Source organism: Pleurodeles waltl, chromosome 3_1, assembly GCF_031143425.1.
Source record: "Pleurodeles waltl isolate 20211129_DDA chromosome 3_1, aPleWal1.hap1.20221129, whole genome shotgun sequence".
In the NCBI taxonomy this organism is placed as follows: domain Eukaryota; kingdom Metazoa; phylum Chordata; class Amphibia; order Caudata; family Salamandridae; genus Pleurodeles; species Pleurodeles waltl.
Genome location: NC_090440.1, coordinates 525,465,826 through 525,488,479, shown reverse-complemented (window position 1 = coordinate 525,488,479; position 22,654 = coordinate 525,465,826). Strand labels below are relative to the sequence as shown.

The 22,654-nt window shown below is 49.5% G+C and overlaps 1 protein-coding gene across 1 annotated transcript in view; it reads left to right on the top strand.

Moving 5' to 3' along the window:
- The window catches only part of PCSK6 (proprotein convertase subtilisin/kexin type 6), a 1,406,757-nt gene that overhangs the window by 705,633 nt on the left and 678,470 nt on the right, over positions 1-22,654 (top strand). Inside the window, exon 5 of the mRNA XM_069222809.1 lies at positions 6,293-6,369. Within this exon, the coding sequence (XP_069078910.1) occupies positions 6,293-6,369 (77 nt within the window). The remainder of the gene's footprint in view (positions 1-6,292; positions 6,370-22,654) is intronic.

Sequence of the window (22,654 nt, the reverse complement as noted above, 5' to 3'; positions counted from 1 at the left end):
ACCATTGTTGCTCCTATCTTATCAGATAATATTTGATAAAGCGAACGGACTGGGGATGATGTTGTCCCCATGAAATTATGAGGCAATGTGTCCCTAATGACATTAGATTAACAACAAATAAGTCAGCACAGTTGGTTAAATAGTGAACATGAGAAATCATGTAGATTTATTAGATAGATATAGTTTAGAATAGAAGGGTAAGCTGGCCATACAAATGATAGAGGTGCACCAAACAAATGCTGGTGACATTAAAGCTCTGCAGCTTCGTTCATACACATAGGGCCTTATTACAACCCTGGCGGTCTTAAGACCGCCGCCAATTTGGTGGTCTGACAACCACATTATGACCGTGGCAGTTGTGCCACTGTCGGACCGCCAGCACCACCACTTCTCCTCCACTGGAGGGGCTGGCAGTGCTGGCGATGCTGGGGGTCCTAATTCGCCAGGGCAGCACTGCAAGCAGTGCTGCCCTGGGGATTACTAGTCCCTTCTCTGCCAGCTTTTACATGGCATTAACACTGCAGAGACAGGGTGCAGAGGGCCCCATGGGGGTCCCTGCACTGCCCATGCAGTTGGCATGGGCAGTGCAGGGCCCCCATGGCTAGCCCCGTTGCGCTTTTCACTGTCTGCTCCAACTTGATTGTAATGTACCTACATCATTTTTATAATGCACAGATTTTGGAGCTAGTGAAAAAAGCTATATTCCTGTCAAAAATAGTTTGGTAACCCATGTTCACATCTGATTGTTATTCTTATGCTCTTCAAACTTCATACTATCCAAATCACTCCCGCCTCCATTATGTTCCTATTCCTAACTAATGGCCAACTCCCTTTCTACCCTCACTGCCCATTTCCCTTCTCTTTCATCAAATTCATCTCTATGCTCATTTCGACAGGACTTTCCGGTCTCTCTTATACCCTTTAATTCCAGAAGATATAGAATGCCTTGGTTCTCTGTATTTCCAATAAAATTCCTTCATGAAAAATCTAGTTCTGGCAAATCTTTTTTGTCGAACCTTGCATACTGAATTTTTTATGTAGGATAGCTTGCATCAGGTTGATGAAAATGTGGAAAGGTTTTCTTGCTGAAAAACATTTTTCTTCAGGTTGTACTTCCTTTCTTTCTGTCTTCCTCCTGAATTCTCCCTAACATTTCTTAATGTTTTTATTAGTACACCCCTACTTCCATCCCTTTCCTGTCCTCTCTTCACCGCAATACTAGTCATGTTTTTTTTATTCAGTGCGGTCACTGTCCTCCTACCACTGTTTGTCTCCCCTCTCTTTCTTAACTTATCTGAGCTCCTTTTTGACTGGTGTCTTCCATTGATGTTTTCTTCTTTTCTTCTTCTTGTTTTCTTGTTTGTTTTCTGAGGCACCCTAGATATAAACACAAGGCTACTGTGTCCAGCTTTTTTAATTCAATCTTATACCCCAGTTTGTTTTAATATAATTGTTTTTACAGTTCACAATATTTTCAGAATTGTAAGAAATGTTTTTTATGGCTGACCTGAGATTCAAATCTGGGCCACATCATGCCATCCTATGTTAAAAGGTTTAAACATCTAGCAGTGAAATCAAATTGTTTAGCCTTTTAACCTTGTTTCACAAGGCTTTGAAGGAAGAAATTAAAGATAAATTAATCTATATTTCTTGTCCCACATCTCTAAATGAAGCTATTGAATCTGTAATATATATTGAACATTGTTTAAACGAAGGAAGGAAGGAAAGGAAAGGTGGTCAGCGTCAATCATTTGCCATAATTCCTAAAGTAGCTTCTCCAGTTAGAACTGAAATCCTGTACCTGATGCAGATTGGAATTGCCAGAAGACCCTTATCTGAAGAGGAAAGTCGAAGACATAGGTCAAAGGGACTCTGTATTATGTAGGGAATGGTCACTTACTTTGCCAATGCCCATTGCCATGTCAGGTTGGCCCAGTAGGTGAGCAAGAAATGAGTACACCCATCCTTTGAGAGGAAGGAATGGACAATATATCCTTTCCTAAGGTAATATCTTCAAAACCATCCAGATATCCATTTGATGACCAGTCTTCATCGGTGAAGGATCATCTTCTACTTCTCCATTGGTGTTGTTTAACTGTGGAGCCACTGGTATGTTCATGGATAAGAAATAGGCTTTGAAGAACAACTTTCCCACTTAAGCAAAGACTAGGGTAGCTATAATACATACAGCAGGTGGCTGGCGAGTCCTGGTTGATAGTCTATACCCCTGAAGTGAAATTAGGCATAAGTAAGTAATGTTGTGAAAGATGTGGCTCAATATTTGTCTTATTGTGTGGGTTGTGCCCAGTATAAGGCCTCTTACTCAAAGTCCTATGGTCTTTTACGTCCATTCATTTCACCATGATTATGGTTACAGTAGGTACATTCTCAAAAATGGCCCATTTTTCTATGTTCACAAAGATACCAACAGCACAAAGCATGGCGCACAGATTCATTGAGGATGTCTTTCATTTACATGGATTACCATCTGTGGTTATTTACCATCTCTTTCACCCTTGGAATTTCCAGAGCATTTTCTTCAGGATTTAATTCCCAGATGGATGGGCTTACAGAGCACGCCAACTAAACAGTGGAGCAATTGTTACTCTATTTTTGTAATGCTGCATATACTAACTGGGCCTCTTTGTTGCCCTACGCAGAATTTACCTTCAGCAATAGCACACATAACACTATTGGAGTTTCACCTTTTTTTGTTTACAGGGTCTTCATCCTATAATGGTTCCTGAAGTAATTTCCACTAAATCTTTAGTACCAATAGACTCAGAATTTTTAGAGCAGTTAGTTTCAGTTACCGAAGGCTTATCAGTTGCCAAGGAAAGGATGAAGATACAGGCAGATAAACATTGTCACTCTGCTTCTGATTGTTCCTTGGGAGATAAAGTCTGACTGTCTTTCCACATCTTAGCACTTCAGAGTAGATATCCTAAACTTGGTCCATGCTTTCTTGGTCCCTTCCCTGAGGTCAAAATTATTAATCCAGTTACAGTCCATGTTCAGCTGCCACCTAGGTGGCAGGCGCACCTAGTGTTCTATGTCTCCCATTTCAAAACCTATATTGCTAACTATTTTGCCTGCACTAGACCTCCTCCTCCTCCAGTTTTTGATCAAGGAGTTTCTGGGTTTGAGGTTTCAGATATTTGTGATTCTCGTTGTGTGAGTGGGAAACTGCAGTTTTTGATTTGATGAAAAGGCTCCCCTATCTGTGATGAATATTGAGAGCCATTCATGCCTTAAAACTAATACAAAGTTTTCTTGTCAGCTACACTGACAAACCTGGAGCTGAGCGATGGGGGGAGGGAGAGAGAGAGATGGAGAGAGGGAGGGAGAGAGAGAGAGACAGAGAGAGAGAGAGAGAGAGAGAGAGAGAGAGAGAGAGAGAGAGAGAGAGAGAGAGAGAGAGAGAGAAAGAGAAAGAGAAAGAGAAAGAGAGAGAAAGAGAGAGAGGAGTATATTGAGAGATTCACCCGCGTAATGCGTCCACTGAGGGCAATACCTGTGGCAGGCTGCTGAAGAACAATTTTCTCCTTTTCGGCAGTGGATCCTCAGTGCAGCGCAGGCCCTGGGGTATCAGGGGCACCTGGAGTTTTCACATATGGGTGCTAGGGAGGGGACTGGGGAAAAAACAGGACGTTTTGGCACCAAGATGGGGCAGCACTTCCTAGTCCTTAGCCCAGTATATTACGACTGCTGTTTCTTGGGCTTTAGTGAAATTAGCCAAAACAAAGATGGAGGAACTATGTCCTGTAGTATCTAATTCCTTTTCCAGTTCAAAATAAAATACATGAGCCATGCAGAAACATCATCCTGTGTGTTGTAACACTTTCAGGTGTTTGTCTGTTTTTTTTATTCCCTTGCTTGTCTTTTTTTCCTATTTATATTGCCGTTCACCTTGTGCCTTGCAACTTCTTGTGGTGCCTTTTTGTGCTATTGTTGTTGGCAATTCCTAGGAGGTCTTTTCTACCACTGGCTTTTTCCGCCTTCTGAACAGTTTCCTCAGAGAGCACGTTGTTATGTTACGCGTATTTCTGAATCTCACTATCACTCGTGAGGGCATCTGGGCACTGAATAGGTGTGTGTGCCTAGCCCTGCCTGTGATAGGTTGGTTAATTTAAATGAGAGGTCTTTGCCTTGCTGTGGAATTCAAGAAGTGAGGAGGAGGCTCTGATGTTGAGTGAAAGGTTATTCCATGCTTTATGAGCAATGTAATAGAATGCCTGACCTCTAATCTGGTTCTGTATATGCATGGAATGTGCACGGGTAGATGTCCTGTTGAGTGGAGGTGTCTGGGTGGTTAGTGGAAGGAAATACAACTGAGTTATGTAGTGCCTTAAGTGTGTATGAGGAGAATGAATTCAGTGCATCTGTATATCTGGAGCCAGTGTAGTTCCCTGAAGTGTGGTGTGATGTGAGTTCTGTGTAGGAGGTTGAGGATAAGTCTGCCTATCGTGTTCTGGAAGGTGTGTAGTCCTCAAATGAGTTGCTTCGTGATCCCAGCATAGAGGGTGTTCCCATAGTCCAGCTTGCTGTGGACTAGGGCCTTGACTGCGTGTTTTGCTAGTGGTGCTTGGAAGCCATTTGAAGATCGTCCTCACCATCTTCAGGATCAAGAAGCAAGATCATGTCAGATTGCTGTGGATGATTGCTCCGAGGTTCATGAAGTGGGGTGTCCGTGTGGGTGAGGTGCGTGTGTCTGAGTTCGACCGGCTGATAGTTGAAGTCCCATAGTGAGGGGTTCTTGCGGAAGGCGACTACTCCTGTCTTGTCAGTGTGGAGCTTGAGACAGTTGGCTTTCATCCAGTTAGTGACTTCGGTCATACAGGCAGTAAACATGTTTTTTTATGATGGGGTTCTTGTCCAAGAGAGAGAGTTTGAGTTGGTGTCGTCTGCGTAGGAGAGGACCTTGATGTCATGGGTGGGGATGATGTTAGCTAAAGGGATCATCTATGCAGTGAAGATGGTTGTGCTTAGCAATGAGTCTTGAGGCATTCTGCAGATGAGTATATGGGATTCCAAGTAGTAAGTTGCAAGGCTGGCATCTTGTGTTCTATCCATTAGAAGGTGCATATCCAGGGGAGTGTGGAGGATGCCAATATTGTGTAGGCGACCAATGACAATTGGGTGTGAGGCCATGTCAAAAGGAGCAGAAAGGCCCAGGAGAATGAGGACTGTTGTCTCTCCTCTGTCTAAGGATCAGGCAGATGTCATCTGTGGAGGCTATGAGTCTGCTTCTGTAATGTGGTTGGGCCTAAATCCAGACAGTGTAGCGTTGAGGAGCTTGTGGTTGCTGGTTGTGATCGGTGAGGCGTTGGTTGATTTATTTCTCTAGGATGTTTGCGTGGTACGGTAGGAGGGAGATTGTTCTGTAGTTGGAAAGTGTAGCTAGGTCAGCGGAGGGTTTCTTGAGCAGGGGCATGATGGTGGCAAGTTTCCAGGGGGCCGGGAATCTTGCTGAGTTGAGGATGGGTGTTGGTGCTTCATTGGTTGGTAAGAGTTCTTTGGAGAGGGCGTGGTGGTGGCCAGGGTCACATTCCAGATTTGTGTGCCTTACACTTGCTGTGAAAGTGGTTTTGCAAGAGATCTCCCCATTTTCAAGTCAGGAACTTTCCAACCAGTGTGGTTCCCAGTGCGCTCAATGTTAGACTAAGATTCCTTGTTTTAATTTTTATGGATAGGGAGGGTAAGAAAGGGCAAAAAAAAATTAGGGTGATACCAAAGTAATTATTTTCATTGTAGGACACATACAATTATTTATTTTCTCTAACAAAAATAAAAAATCCTCAATATACTTACAACAAATGTGACTCTGTGAGCTTTACTCAGAATGTATTTTTTTTAGATTGGTGTTAATACTTTCAGTATTTTGGGTGACATTTGCCTTGCACAAAGCTCCTGGTGGTTTTCAAACTGTTAATGTTTTTAAAATTGGGCTATTATGTAACAGAGAGAAGGCACCTGAAAATGTATGAAGTGGCTGTTCAGAGCTGTACAGTTCGCTCCATTACCTTTAACCATTAGATCATTCATAACAAGAACCTTATTTGGGCGTAGTCATGAAGTCTAGATTTCACACCATAAACTACCTCTGCCCTACAGAGAGTTCAAATACAGCTGTGCCCAGTTCAATATTAAATTCCGCTAATACTGCAAAATACAACAACATGCAAGCATGTTTTTGCCAATACTTGAGTAAAATAGTTATAAAATATCTGAGCAACATGGTGTGTAGATTGTGATTATTTTCCATTCACTAATGAATGAAAATATTTTCCAGGATCCCCTTGCAAGTTATGATGTGAATGGGAATGACCAGGATCCAACTCCTCGCTATGATGCCAGCAATGAGAACAGGTAGGTCACCGGCATGATTTCATGATTTCTATTTTCATGATTATGAAGAAAACAAGGTCATATTGAGAAATTCATATACATTCAACTGTCTGTTTCTAGTAAAGTACTTTACAAAGAAAACTATGATTTTACATTTGAATGTGGTGTGGGGCTTTTTTCTTTGCACATTTAACATGTTTTCACTTCAAGCAAACTGACGACCTTACTAAATAGTTAAATGCCTGTTGACAAATATGGGATCATGAACTAAATGTCTGTCACCTTTCAAGGTGAGACATAAGGCATGGCTACACCCAGAGGCACCTTAACCACTTTTCAAGGACGAACGTTGCCCCATGCTTTTTGAGAATTTACCCTCAACTTTATATCATGCAAGTCTGAGCTTTGGAGAGCCATGTGGATCTGGAACTTACTGTCACTGCTTTTGCAACATCAGGGTTTTATCAATGACTTATGACCATATATGCAGTGGCAATCCATTGAGAGGTTAACAACACTTCAAAAGAGGTGGTAACCCATTCGCAAAGGGCAAGCTGTCCATGTTTGCTTCCCCTTTGACAATTGTATTGGGTGGCCTCATGGGGCAAGACAGTAACTGCACCAATGCCTGGATGCCCCGATGTCATCCCAAACGAAACACTTTTTTTAAAAAGTGGCACGTATTTAAGAAACACAGGCTGCTTTAGAGAATTGATTTCATTCGGAATTCAAGCCCCGAGTTGGTAGTATACATTCCCTTGCAGGCACCATGCCAGCTTTGGTAGTCAATCACAGGGGGTCACAAATAGCTACATTTGTATTAGCTATTAATTTTTATTAATTTTTATTACCATTGTTCTTCTGCCACCCCCAGGGGCATAGCTTCAAAGGAGGGGGCTGTTACACCCCCCAAACAAATGTATTTTGTGATTAATAGTTTTGTGTACATGCTTTCAGTCGGGTATGGTGAGGTGTCTGTCGGATTTCACCAGGAATGTTTACACACACAGACAAAAACGCACACAGTCTCTCCCTCTCTATGTTTGGAAAGACTTTAAAAATGTTTGTTATTTCACTAAATAATGCGCTTTCTCTCACTTAGTACATCTACCAACCCACATTCCTCTCCCTTTCCACTTCCTCTTAAGCCCCTAACATGCTCCCTGCTTGTTATATAATGTATTTTAACATCATGTGCCATGTGATTGTCTGGAAATCTGAACCTAATAGCCCCCCCCCCAATCATACTGACCAAACTACGCTCCTGGCCACCCCTGTGAATGATCAGTTTGCTGCCTTTCTTATTAGTACAAAGGTAGCAAAATGGTAAGCAGGTCGGAAAGAGCTGAAAAGCAATTTGCACGTTATTTATACCTGCCGAATTGTACATCAGGCCCTTAATTAAATTATTACAAGAGAATGTGCCCAGTGGAGTCATTTGTATTGGAAATTGGAAAATGTGCAGAATGGATTTGAATACTTTGGATTTGTTGTACTCCTGGCTTTAATAGTTAATTTCGTCCTTCCCTGAGATTTTGTTGCACTTGTTGTCTGTTATTAATGCACGATCCCTTTCAGAAGATTGTTTTTGATTCTTTAATCAAAAAGTGTCCAGGTTTTGCCACTCTGTTCATGAACAGCAGCAGTTACAAAACATTTCACACCAGTCCAACAATGCGCTAACTGAGCATAGCTAGAAATCCCACTTGTGTGGTTTGTAGTGGATCAGTATTCAGCCACATACACAATTCCGCCAGCCCAAAGGTCAGTGATAAACTGGCGGTATCAAAATCCACACCGTTACGCCAACAGAACTAGGCCCATCACATTATGACCCACGAATCACCACGGCAGACATTCATTGGCATTAAACCATTGGTGGTATATACCGCCGCACTCAAAATACACACACACAAACAAAACAACTTCACATTGGACATTCAAACAACACACACCTGACACCCATACACACACCACACCCACACACCCACACCACTATAAAACACACACCCACATTACCCACAACCCTTTATGACTACAAAGCATTGCCACCAGACAGACACCATGACCACAGACAAAACTAGAGCTACACACTACCTATACACCATCCACGCACCCCACATCACACACCCCAACACATCACCCTACACACCCCCACCTACACAACTCACACAACACCCATGGCACCACAAAGACACCCCTTATTCTCGGAGGAGGAGCTAAGGGTCATGGTGGAGGAAATCATCAGGGTAGAGCCACAGCTATTTGGAGCACAGTTGCAGCAGATATCGATAGCTAGGAAGATGGAGCTATGGCGAAGAATCATGGACAGGGTCAACGCCGTGGGACAGCACCCAAGAACCAGGGATGACATCAGGAAGAGGTGGAACGACCTACGGGGGAAGGTACGTTCCATTGCAGCAAGACCAACTCGCTGTACAGAGGACTGGCAGTGGACCCTCACCTCCTCCCCCACAACTAACAACATGGGAAGAGCAAGTCTTGGCAATCATGCATCCTGAGGGCCTGGCCAGAGTAGGAGGAGGACTGGCCTCTGGTAAGTCAACTCTATACTACTACTACCCCCCTACCTGCATGCCAACACATACCCCCACCCTCACCCTCACTCCTATCACACCACCACTTCCCACACACCCCACCATCACATCTCACTCATCCCAATGCCAAGCCCTGCATGCTCTAACAATGCATGGACATCACTCACAGCCCTGCATGGACACCTATCACTAAAGCATGCACACTAGAGGGAATCAGCTATCCCACCACATACCAACGTATACAAGTGAAAACTGCCAGGGCAAACACAACCAAAGAGCATTTACATCCCCACAGGTACCCCAGCCAATGTCAGAAGAGAGGAGGTGCCAGCAATATCCAGTCCCCCAACAGAAGAGGCCCACAGTGATGACAGCAACTCTGGTCTTCAGGATCTGGATGACCTACCTGGCCCATCAGGGACCTCTGGACAGCCGGTTACACAGGCCCAGCCACACACCACCACAGAACCTCCCCCATCAGGAAAGACCACACCAGCACCCACCCAGCATACCCATGCCTCTGTACCCAGAACATGTCAATCAGCAGTGTCTCCACCTCTACAGGGACCCCAGGCCACACCTCATACCCAAGACAATCAGGGGCCTGGCGCCAGTGGCAGTAGGCACACAATTCTGGGGACAGAGGCACAGGCCAACAGGGAAACTGCGAGGACTGCTGTATGCCAGGGGTAGAACAGGCCCAGGGAACCGACTCTCCTGGATGCACTCTCTGAGATCCTGGGAACATATCAACATTCCCAGGACATGATGGGTCAAATCCTGGACAATGTGCAGGAGAACAGGTGGCTGCAGGAGGGATCAGGGAGGATGCAGGCCATCAACACCACCCTGGTCTCCATAGCAGGGGTGCTGGCAACTATGGCCAATATTATGAGGGAGGCAGTCACACAACAGCGGGCCCCTGCCACTAGCCAGACATCTGAACTGCCTTCCACCTCTAATACCGCTAGTGGACAGGAGGCCCCGCCATAGGACCAACAGGCCACAAGCACCCCTCCCCCTGCAGAAGGAGATCCACCCCACAAACGTTCCCTGTGATCCAGACTGAAGCCAGAGACTATTGCCAAGACCCCCGCCAGGAAATGAGACTCTCCTGATTGTCACCCTTGTGTCCCACTCTGTCACCCTGTCCACTATGAACTGCCATTGCTCCCATTCCTATGTCCCCTTGGACAATGCATCTCTGCTACAAATAGACTGGAACACTACCCTGAACTTTCATCCATTATCACCCCAGCCCATTGCACTTGCCCCTCTTTCACTTAGCACTTCAATAAACACCTTTGGAAAAAATAGACATATGGAGTATGTCAACAATTTTAAATATGTATTCATTTAACCAGGTTCAAACAATGCAATTCAACTGTACAGTAAATGAGCATATGTTAATGAGCTGTAGCTGGCTGCAGTGTTCAGACCAGGAACTATTGTGAGGCACCAACATTTGTAAAATTAATTGCCAATGGGTACCATAAGTGGGCATGGAGGTGGGAAATAACAGCATGCCAGTGCCACAGATATAAAAAATAATTACAATGAAATGTGAAGTAACACTGTCTTACCTGTGTGTCATTGGAAGTAGTATCTGATGACTGCTGTTCTGTTGTCCTCATCCTCTGCCTCCTCATCCTCACTATCCACAGGGTCCACTGCTGCCACATGGGCATCTCCAGCCTCCTCCTCCTGCAGAAAAGGCACATGGCATCTCAGGGCAAGGTTGTGCAGCATGCAGCATGCCACTATTATTTGGCAGACCTTCTTGGGTGAGTAGAACAGGGATCCACCGGAACCTGGCCTTCAAGAGGCCAAAGGTACGTTCTATAATCCTTCTGGTTCACCCTTGTGCCTCATTGTAACGTTCTTCTGCCCTTGTCCTGGCATTCCTCACAGGGGTCAGCAGCCAAGATAGGTTGGGGTAACCAGAGTCACCTGCAAATATTGAGGGACTACATTTAGCCACACACTATCCCATATGGCCCATACCATACCCATACACCAACATATACTTGATGGGGACTAAAGTTCACCTATTAGCCACACTCTTTGCCTCTGTAGTTGACCCATCACATTTGGAATGCTGCTATTCCTCAGGACAAAGGCATCATGCACTGAACCAGGATACTTAGCATTGACGTGGGAGATGTACTGGTCCGCCAAGCACACCATCTGTACATTCATAGAGTGGAAACTCTTACGATTTCTGTACATCTGTTCATTTTGATGGGGGGGGATACAAATGCAATATGTGTACCATCAATCACCCCTATTATGTTGGGGATGTGTCCCATTGCATAGAACTCAGCCTTCACTGTGGCCAAATCTTCCACCTGGGGAAATACAATGTAGCTGCATGTGTGTTTAATCAGGGCAACCAACACTCTTGTCTTCAGAATTGAGAACATTGGCTGCGACGTCCCAGCTGCCAAGCCCACTGTCACTTGGAAAGAACCCAATGCCAGGAAATGGAGCACTGATAGCACTTGCACAAGAGGGGGGATCCCAGTGGGGTGACATATAGCACATATCAGGTCAGGCTCCAATTGGGCACACTGCTTTATGATTGTGGCCCAGTCCAGTCTATAGGTGAGGATAATGTGCCTCTCCTCCAGTGTTGGCAAGTCCACCAGGCGTCTGTATAAGGAGGTATGTCTCCATCTCCTATTCATTCACAGCCGTAGGAATCTATGGGGCAAAAGAGTGAGGAGTTGGGTAACAAACTGAACAATTGGGCCACAACAGAACATTGCATGCTGTTAATTTGTAATGGGTCAGTGTCAATTGTCCAGTATGTCAAATTTTAGACAGTGACGCAGCAATTGTCCAGGGCTTGCCCCCCACCTCTGAAATGGCATCCTCCTGTCCTGTGTGGAGGCACAGGTGGAAGTGAGGTAATTCCGCTGATGTTGGGTGCCGTTGCGGGAGGCGGTCGGGAACCGCCGTGCAACTCCTCATTGGGTAACATTGGGCCCTATGGATTACAGTGGCCAATGGTGATCTACGCCGGCGGTGATGGTATGCACCGCCGTGGACGTGACTGACATTTTCTATCTGATTCCTCACTTGCTATCTGACCTTCAACAGGAGAGGACCTACACTGCATGTGCTGCTGTGACCTGTGTCTGGAATCTACCATGGCCCGTGTGACTGAGGAAAGGGCCCTTGCTTTCACTTCGGCGGAGTTAGAGAGACTGGTGGATGGGGTCCTACCCCAGTACGGACTGCTGTATGGCCTCCAGACCAACAGGTGAGAGCACTGTGGGCACGATGCATGTGGCATGAATGCATGGGGTGTTGTGTGTGAAGACCTCGTGTAAGGGGGTGGGTGGATGTCCTCTTGGTGACGTATTGGTTGTGTGCTGGGCCATGTGTGTGCAAATGGTGATGTGAAGGGGTATGGTGGGCCATAGGTGTAACAGGCAGGACTGTCTGACTAATACTATTTTCCTGTGTGTGTTGCCTCTGCAGGTCAGCACCCATCAAAAGAAGGGTTTATGGCGTGCCATCACCAAGGACTTGCGGACCCTGGGGTTCAACGGTAGGTGGAGCACCCACTGTCGGAAACGGTGGGAGAACCTGAGACACTGAGTCCCCCCTCCTAAGGTACACAAAAATAAGCACTCAGACACACAACAGCCATCCACCTCACAACAGCATACATGCCATGCACTTGCACTCAAAAGCAGCAGACAGACACCTCCAACAACCACTCCCTCTTCCTCCACTCCCATTGCGTCTCCCTCTTCCTGCCCCAATGTCCCTAAAAAGCTTTTCCGTGCCCAATGTGACCTCTTCCTTACCCCCTCCTGCACGTCTACCTGGGTGGCAAAAACCCAGCCAAGCACCTCAGCCACCCAGTCCACGGGTCCAGTCATCACCATACCCACTCATGGTGGGAAAGGATCCAGGACACATGTCCTGAGGGCTAAGGAGCCTGCACCAGGAAGCCTTAAGGAAAAGGAGCCTGCCCCAGCTGCTGCCCGGAAGATTAAGAAGCCTGCCCCAGCTGCTGCCAGGAAGACTAAGGAGCCTGCCCCAGCTGCTGCCAGGAAGACTAAGGAGCCTGCCCCACCTGCTGCCAGGAAGAGCAAAGACCCAGCACCATCAGGCAGAAAGGACAAGGGGCCTGGTGCAGGTACTGTGACAGGTCCCCCGCCACCAACCATGGTTGTGCAGCCGTCTGATGCTGCAGGGGATGGGCAGGAGCCTCCCCCACCAGCAGCACCAGAGGCTGCAGGGGATGGGCAGGAGCCTCCCCCCCACCAGCAGAACCAGCACCGCCACCTCCAGTGAGCAGCTGTCCGAGGCTGCAGGGGATGGGCAGGAGCCTCCCCCCACCAGCAGCACCAGCACTGCCACCTCCAATGAGCAGCCGTCCCCGTCTGCCTCCCTGGTCTGCTGTGCGTGCTGCCCCCTCCAAAGCCAGTGGGTATGACACCCACCTGAGAGACTGCGACCTTTCACTCCCCAGGATCAAGAGCACAGGGCACAATGCCCCCTCCAGAACCAGTGGGTAAGACACCTACCTACCCCACCTTCCCCAGGATCAGGAGCACACGGCACTATGTTGGGCACCAGTGGTTGGGGAACCTTCCCCAACCACTGGCAGCGCCGACACCAGCACCAGGATTACCACCACTGAGCAGCCGTCACCGCCGGTGGCCAGTGTGTAGTCCTGCCTCCATGGACTGTACTGCATCCTGACCATTGCAAATCATGTGGGTCTGACACCCAGGTGGCTGACTGTGACCTTGCACTCCCCAAGTGCTGCATCACAGGACACAAAGCCCCCTCCAGAGCCAGTGGAAGAGGGCATCAACTCACCCCCTCCTTTCCAGGATGAAGCATACTGGGCACAAGGCCCCCTCCAGAACCAGTGGAAGGAAGCATCCACTCACCCCCTCCCTGCCAGGATGAAGCACACTGGGCACAAAGCCCCCTCCAGAACCAGTGGAGAAGCTATCCATTTGACAGATTGTGGCTTTGCACTCCCCAGGACCAAGCAGTGGGCAAACCACCCACTAGAGAGACTGTGGTTTTGCACTCCCCAGGACCAAGCAGTGGGCAAACAACCCACTTGAGAGACTGTGGTTTTGCACTCCCCAGGACCAAGCAGTGGGCAAACAACCCACTTGAGAGACTGTGGCTTTGCACTCCCCAGGACCAAGCAGTGGGCAAACCACCCACTAGAGAGACTGTGGCTTTGCACTCCCCAGGACCAACCAGTGGGCAAACCACCCACTTGAGAGACTGGGCTTTGCACTCCCCAGGACCAAGCAGTGGGCATATTGCCCCCTCAAGGACAAGTGGTGTACCATCTTCCGGCTGAGGTGCCCCCCCATTCCCCATGCCCCTGAGATGCCTGTGGATTTTCGACCTGATGCCCCTGCAGTGTTCTCTCCATGTTGATGAAGGAGTAAGATGGAGCCTTGGCCTATGTGATGTGGCCCTGTGACCCACGGACATTATGGACTGGGCAGGGTCCCTCCATTTGTATATATGCAAATACTGATTTGATTTTTGAGGACATATTTTTAGTATTTTATCCTATTACACTCACTTCAATCAATTCCTTTTGTCCTTGCATTATTCTTGAGGGGTATGGGGTGGATGTGTAATGTTGTTGCATCTGTTTGTGTGTATGCTGTTGGGGGTGGGGGTGGGGGTGTTGCGTGTTGCGTGTGTGTGTCACTCTCTTTTTCCTCCGCCTCCCCTGTGTGCTAGGCGGCAGTACTCACTGTGGTCGTCATCGCCAGTGTTGGTATTCCTGGTGTAGGAGGGGGTAGACCAGCATGGGGAACACCTGCAGTTCGGTCTCCATGGCGTTGTGGTTGTTCCCTGAGTCCACAGAGGTGAGACCTTTGCCTTCTGTGTACTGTTTCTGCTGTGCTTTTGATGTCATTGGTACCACCCCGGAAAAGTTGGCGGATTGGCCTCTTGTAATACTGTGGGCGGTACATTGTCTTCCGCCTGGCTATTGGCGGTTACCGCAGCAGTGCTTGTTGCTACCGCCAAGACGGTCGGTGTCTTAAAGTGGCTGTCTGTGTGGGCGGTTTCTGCCGTGGTCATAATTCCTTTTTTTTAACCGCTGGCATATTGGCGGTATTACTGCCACTTTTTCACCGACCGCCAGGGTTGTAATGAGGGCCTAAGTTATTTAATTCACCCCTTATTGCTGTGGTCCTAAAAAGAAGAGGGAAGAGGGAGTAGAGTGAGTCAAACAAAAGGTGTAAAAAGGTGCTGGAGAAGAGGGAAGGAAGAAACAAAAAGAGAGAGAGCACGAGAGAAATGTATTCTGAGAATAGAGAGAAAGGCATCCTGATAATAAAGGATGAAATATCATGAGCAAGTTACTTTGCTATGGATAAATATTTCTCACGGATAATATAAAAGATCATGAAGTATAGGGATAAAATAAGCAATATGGCTACTTAGCTAAATACATTTGTAAAAAAAGTCCTGTAAAGTATACAGTTCGATACATTTTTAAAAAACAATATGGCCCTCATTACAACTCCTGGTGTAAAAATGGCAGTAATACTGCCAACAGGCTGGTGGTAATTACCACCAAATTATGACCATGGCGGATAGATCTCTGATAGACAGCCACTTTACCACACCGACCACCAGGGCAGAAACAACAGACACCACGGCGGTAGCCGCCTACAGCCAGATGGAAGTCAATGTTCCGCACACCATATTATGACATGCCAATCTGCCACCTTTTCCAGGGCGGTACCAACTACATCAAAAGCCTGGCGTTAACACTGCACAGAAGTGAAATGGCTCACCATTGGAGCACAGGGAACAACCACGCCGCCATGGAGCCAGAGCTGCATGTCTTCCACATGGTCTTCTACGTGCTGCTCCACCACGAACACCAATGACAGCAAAGACGACGACGGTGAGTACAGCCGCCTAACACACAAGGGAGGGAGGGAGGAAAATGACAGTGACACGCATCACACACACCCGACATACACACCCCATACACACAACCAGATGCACAAGAAAACAAGTTATTCCCCCTAAATCGGCTGAATAATGCAAGGTCAAAACAATTTTACTAAAGTGAGTGTAATAAGATCAATACAGTATAAATAATAATTTAGCCAATGTAACAGATATTTACGAATGTAAAGTTCAAGGGACACTGCCCAGTCCTCTTTTTGTGTGGGACACATGGCCACAGGCCAAAGTTCAAGGCCCCACTTGTCACCTGCATCAACATGGAGAGAACACTGCAGGGACATCAGTTGGAAAATAGGCAGGCACCTCAGGAGGACAGGGGGAGGGGGCATTCTTCCGGGAGATGAAACAAGACCACTGGTTCTGGAGGGGGCAACATGCCCTGTGCTTGGTCCTGGGGAGTGCAAGGCCACAGTCTCTCAAGTGGGTGGTTTGCCCACATGCTCTGGAGAGGGCAACATGCCCTGTGCTTGATCCTGGGGAGTGCAATTGCCACAGTCTGTCAAGTGGGTGATTTGCCCACATGCTCTGGAGGGGGCAACATGCCCTGTTCTTGGTTCTGGGGAGTGCAAGGCCACAGTCTCTCCAGTGGGTGATTTGCCCACTGCTTGGTCCTGGGGAGTGCAAAACCACAGTCTCTCTAGTGGGTGGTTTGCCCACTGCTTGGTCCTGGGGAGTGCAAAGCCACAGTCTGTCAAATGGATAGCTTCTCCACTGGTTCTGGAGGGGGCTTTGTGCCCAGTGTGCTTCATCCTGGCAGGGAGGGGGTGAGTGGATGCTTCCTTCCACTGGTTCTGGAGGGGGCCTTGTGCCCAGTATGCTTCATCCTGGCAAGGAGGGGGTGAGTTGATGCCCTCTTCCACTGGCTCTGGAGGGGGCTTTGTGTCCTGTGATGCAGCACTTGGGGAGTGCAAGGTCACAGTCAGCCACCTGGGTGTCAGACCCACACGATTTGCAATGGTCAGGATGCAGTACAGTCCATGGAGGCAGGACTACACACTGCCCACCGGCGGTGACGGCTGCTCAGTGGTGGTAATCCTGGTGCTGGTGTCGGCGCTGCCAGTGGTTGGGGAAGGTTCCAGCCCTTCCCCTGCAGCCTCGGACGCCTGCCCACTGGGACTGCTGCTGCTGGCAGTGGTGTTGGTGGTGGTGCAGGCATTGGTGGGGAGGCTCCAGCCCTTCCTCTGCAGCCTCAGATGGCTGGTCACTGGGGCTGCTGCTGCTGGCAGTGGTGCAGGTGGTGGTGCAGGTGGAGGTGCAGGTGGTGGTGCAGGTGGCGATGCAGGTGGCGGTGCTGGCAGTGGTGCTGGTGGCAGTGCAGGCAGTGGTTGGGGAAGCTCCAGCCCTTCCCCTGCAGCCTCAGACGGCTGAAGCACCATGGTTGGTGCTCATGGCTCAGATTCAGTCCCAGCACCAGGCCTCCTGTCCTTCCTGCCTGCAGGGGCAGGCCCTTTGCCCTTGCGGGCTGGTGGTGCCTCCTTGCCCTTGCCAGCTTTTTGTGCCTCCTTGCCATCTGGTGGTGCTTCCTTGCCCTTGCCAGCTGGTGGTGCCTCCTTGCCCTTGCCAGCTGGTGGTGCCTCCTTGCCTTTCCCCTTATAAGCTGGTGGTGCCTCCTTGCCCTTCTCCTTGTACGTTTGTGGTGCTTCCTTGCCCTTGCAGCCTTTGGTGCCTCCTTACCATCTGGTGGTGCTTCCTTGCCCTTGCCAGCTGGTGGTGCCTCCTTGCCAGCTGGTGGTGCCTCCTTGCCCTTCCCTTTGGCAGCTGGTGGTACATCCTTGCCCTTCCCCTTGGCAGCCGGTGCAGTCACCTTGCCAGTGCTGATGGGTGTTTCCTTGGAGCCTCTCACACCTGCAGTAGCTGTCGAAACTACTGTGGCCGTGGACTGGGTAGCTGAGGTGCTAGCCTGGGTTCTGCCCACCCTGGCCCGACGTGAAGGATGGGGGAGTAGGGCAGAGGTCAACGGCGGGGAGGAAAAGCTTCTTAGGGACACTGGGGCAGGAAGAGGGTGAAGGTTTGGGAGTGGAGGAAGAGGGAGTGGTTGTTGGAGGTGTCTTTCTGCTGTGTTTGGGTGCAGGTGCATGGGCTGGATGCTGTTGTGAGGTGTATGACTCTTGGGTCTGAGTGCTTGCGTTTGTGTACTTTGGGAGGAGGGAGTACAGACACAGTGGGAGAGGACACAGGGGACGTGTGCATGGATGTGGGGGTGGTGACTGCAAGTGAGGGCGTGTAGTGATAGGCGTGATGTTGATGGAGGCAGTGGGTGTGGATGTAGTGCATGCAGGTGTGAGTGGAGAAGCTACTGGGAGGGAGGTGGATGAGGAAGAGGAGGGGGACACCGTGGAAGCAGTGGATGTTGGTGTGTCTGCATCTGGATGGTGTTTTTGTGAGTGACTGTGTGATGATGTGTGGTGCTCGTGTTTGCCTGTGCCACTCCGGTGTGTTGTCTTGGGTGCATGATGGTCTGAATGTGTGCTTGGGATAGGTTGGGGTTCAGGGGAATGGGACTGGGCAGAGGAAGTTGGAGGGGGAGGGTAGAGACAGGAACAATGGCTGCCATCAGGGAGGAGGCCAGAGCCTGGAATTATCTCTGTTGGGCTGCCATGCCAGAGTAAATGCCCTCCAGGAATACATTTATTTGTTGCAAGTGCCCTGCCAGCCCCTGGATGGCATTCACAATGGTTGACTGCCCAGCAGAGATGGATCTCAGGAGGTCAATAGCCTCCTCACTCAGGGCAGCAGGGCTAACTGGGGCAGGGCCTGAGTTGCCTGGGGCGAAGGAGATGCCCACCCTCCTGGGTGAGCAGGCACGGGCAACTCGCTGAGACGCTGCTGGGAGGGCTGTGCTGGTACGGGGGTGGCAGCTGTACCTGTAGTTGGGGTGGCCACAGAGCTGTCCGTCACCACTAGGGAGCTTCCATCAGAGGAGGTATCACTTTCAGAACTGTCCCCTCCTGTCTCCACCATGGTGCTCCCCTCGCCCTCCGTCCCACTGGTGCCCTCATCGTCGGTGGATTCAGACTCATGGGCCCTGTGGGATGCAGCTCCCTCCATCGCCGGTTCCTCTGCTCCTCTGCCAGATGATTCTAATGCACAGAAGGACAGGATGACAAAACAAAAAGGGGGGAAGAGACAGAGGATACACTTGGTCAATGGCAGCAACAACACCACCCTTGGCGTACACAACACACAGGGAACAGCCCTACGCACTAGGCAATGCACTACCAGTCACAATACTAGTCACCATGCAATGGACAGTAATACCTAATGCCAATTGCAGCATACCTGAGACCCACAGAGCCCTGCCCAGTAGTGGATGCCCACTAGCTTGGTTGGAGGTGGAGTTCATCAGCCCCTGCCCAACAAGGAACCTACCCTGCAATGTGTGGTCTGGCCTAGGGTCACCAACAGACCCACATCTCCCACCCGGAGACCACCCCACTACGTGCAAGTAGTATATTGGGAAACTGTACTCACCCCCTTGTGGCTGCTGTGATGGCCTCAAGCGCGCATCCAGCTCCGGATAGGCCACCGCCAGTATGCGGAACATCAGGGGTGTCAGGGTTCGACGGGCACCCCTTCCTCGTTGGGAGGCCATCCCCAGCTGGGCTTCTGCCATCTTCCTTGCCCTAGCGTTTTAGGTCCTCCCACTGTTTGCGACAGTGGCTGCTCCGCCTGCCATAGATCTCCAGGGTCCACACATCCTTGGCGATGGCAGGCCATATACCGTTTTTTGGATGGGCACTGACCTGCAGAGGAAATACACATAGAAAAAGGGCATCAGTCATACCGTCCGGCCTGTTACACTAATGGCCAACCATATCCCTCCCATCCCCTTATACATTGCCCACCATACATGCAGCAAGCTGCCCAGGACCCTTCAACCACCCCCTCTTACACAAGGCCCTCACATACAGCATTCCATGCATTCATGACCCATGCATCGTGCTCACAGTGTACTCACCTGTTGGTCTGGAGGCCCATACAGCATTCGGTACTGGGGTAGGACCTCATCCTCCAGTCTCTCCAACTCCACAGCGGTGAAGGCAGGGGCCCTTTCCCCAGTGACACGAGCCATGGTCGGTTCCAGACACTTGTTACAGCAGCACATGCTTTGTAGGTCCTCTCCTGTTGAAGGTCAAGTAGCAAGTGAGAGAACAGATAGAAATGGCAGTCACGTCTGCGGCGGTGTGTACCGTCATCTCCGGCGTACATCACCATTGGTTACTGTAACCCATAGGGCCCAATGACAACCAATGAGGAGTTGCGTGGCGGTACTCGACCGCCTCCCGCAATGGAGCAGAACGTCAGCTGCATTACCTCATTTCCACCTGTCCATCCACACAGGACAGGCGGGAGCCATTTCGGGGGGGGTCAGGCCATGGCACCTAACTGCGTCACAGCACACATAGGCCTATACAACAACATACTGTTTCTGTCACAACATGCAATGCACTGTACATTTTGGAAATGTTGAATACTGACCAGGTGCTCATCGTTTGCCTCCTAGATTACAACCGCTGAGGACGAACAGGAGATGGAGACATCCCCCGTGTACAGAACCCTGGTGGACCTGGCAACAATGGAGGACAGGCACATTATCCTCACCTCCAGATTTGACAGGGCCACAATCCAAGAACTGTTTGCCCAATTGAAGCCTGACCTTATCTCTGCTATCTGTCACCCCACTGGGATCCCCCCACTTGTGCAAGACTAATCTGTGCTCCATTTCTTGGCAACTGGCTCCTTCCAAGTGACAGTGGGCTTGGCAGCAGGAATGTCTCAGTCAATGTTCTCAATAGTGCTGACCAGAGTGTTGTCTGCCCTGATGAAACACATGTGCAGCTACATTGTTTTCCCCCAGGTGGAGGATTTTGCCACAGTGAAAGCTGACTTCTATGCAATGGGACATATCCCCAACATGATTGGGGCAATTGATGGTACACATATTGCATTTGTTCCCACCCCTGCCCCCGGGGAAATGAATAGGTGTTCAGAAATCGAAAGAGCTTTCACTTAATGAATGTGCAGATAGTGTGCCTGGCGGACCAGTATATCTCCCATGTCAATGCATGTCAATGCAAGTATCCTGGGTCTGTGCATGATGCCTTTATCCTGAGGAATAGCAGCATCCCATATGTGATGGCTCAACTCCAGAGGCACAGGGTGTGGCTAATAGGTGAGCCCATGGTCCCCACCCAGTATATGTTGGTGTATGGGTATAGGGTTGGCCCTACGGGTTAGTGTCTGGCTAACAGGTATCCCTCGGTATTTGCAGGTGCTCTGGTTACCCCAACCTCTCATGGCTACCGACCCCAGTGAGACATCCCAGGACAAGGGCAGAGGAACATTACAATGAGGCACATGGGTGAACAAGAAGAATTATAGAGAAAACCTTCGGCCTCCTGAAGGCCAGGTTTCGGTGCCTCCATCTAACAGGTTCCCTGTACTACTCACCCAAGAAGGTGTGCCAGATCATCGTGGCATGTTGCATGTTGCACAACCTTGCCTTTCGTCGCCAGGTGCCTTTTCTGCAGGAGGATGAGGCTGGAGATGGGCGTGTGGCAGTGGTGGAGCCTCAGGACAGTGACGAAGATGAAGCAGACGGTGAGGATGTGGACAATAGAACATCAGTCATACGACAGTACTTCCAGTGACACACAGGTAAGACACTGCAACTTCACCTTCCATTGCATTTTTGTATTGTAAATTTTCACTGGCAGGCTGATATTCCCACTACTATGGCCACTTACTGTACCCTTTGACATGTTTATTTACAGATATCTGTGCCCCACTCTGGCTCCTGGTGTATTGACTGCAACCAACTACAGGTCATACCTATGTATACATTACTGTACAGTTGAATTGCAATGTCTACAGACTTCCCCGCCGCTCCGCCTGCCCAGGCCCCTGCCACGTTGATCTTGCGTTTTTTCTTCCTTTATTGGCGTTTTTCATTTTTTCTATTCTTTTGCACTTTTTTTCCCGTCGCTGCCACCCGTGCGGCCCTGCCCTCCCTGCTCCCATTTGCTGACCTTCCCTCCCACCTCCCAGCTGACCCCTCCTCCCCCCTTCCTTCTGATGGCGGCCGCTGCGCGGCAGAGACAGCGACCCTTGACCCTTGGGTAGGTCGCTTTCCCGCCTGCCCAGGCCCCTGCCACGTTGATCTTGTGTTTTTTCTTCCTTTATTGCTGTTTTCCTATTTTAAATTTTTTCTATTCTTTTGCGCTTTCTTTCCCGCTGCTGCCACCCGTGCGGCCCCGCCCCTCCTGCTCCCATTTGCTGACCTTGCCTTCCGCCTCCCAGCTGACCCCTCTGCCCCCACTTCCTTTTTATGGCGACTGCTAAAAAAAAAGCTTGTCTGCGCCCGTCCGCGCCTGGACCGCGCCCAGCGCCAGAACCTCTGGCCCCACCGCACTCAAAGCACCCGACTAAGATACGACTCCGACTCCCTCAACGCCCTCAACACCGGACGAACAGCCACCTGCTACCAAGCCAGCCCTAAACGAACCCATGGACCCTTCACCTGTCAAGCCTGCAAATACACATTCCTCCGAACCTGCAGACCACCCACCGGCCCTCGCAACAACAACCACCTCAAGTACATCCTCCTCAACACACGCTCCGTCCACAAGCCCGCCATCGAACTATGGGACCTCCTGGACACAACAGCACCAGACGTCGCCTTCATCACAGAAACCTGGATGAACGCCTCCTCGGCCCCAGACATCGCCATAGCCATCCCCGACGGCTACAAGATCGCC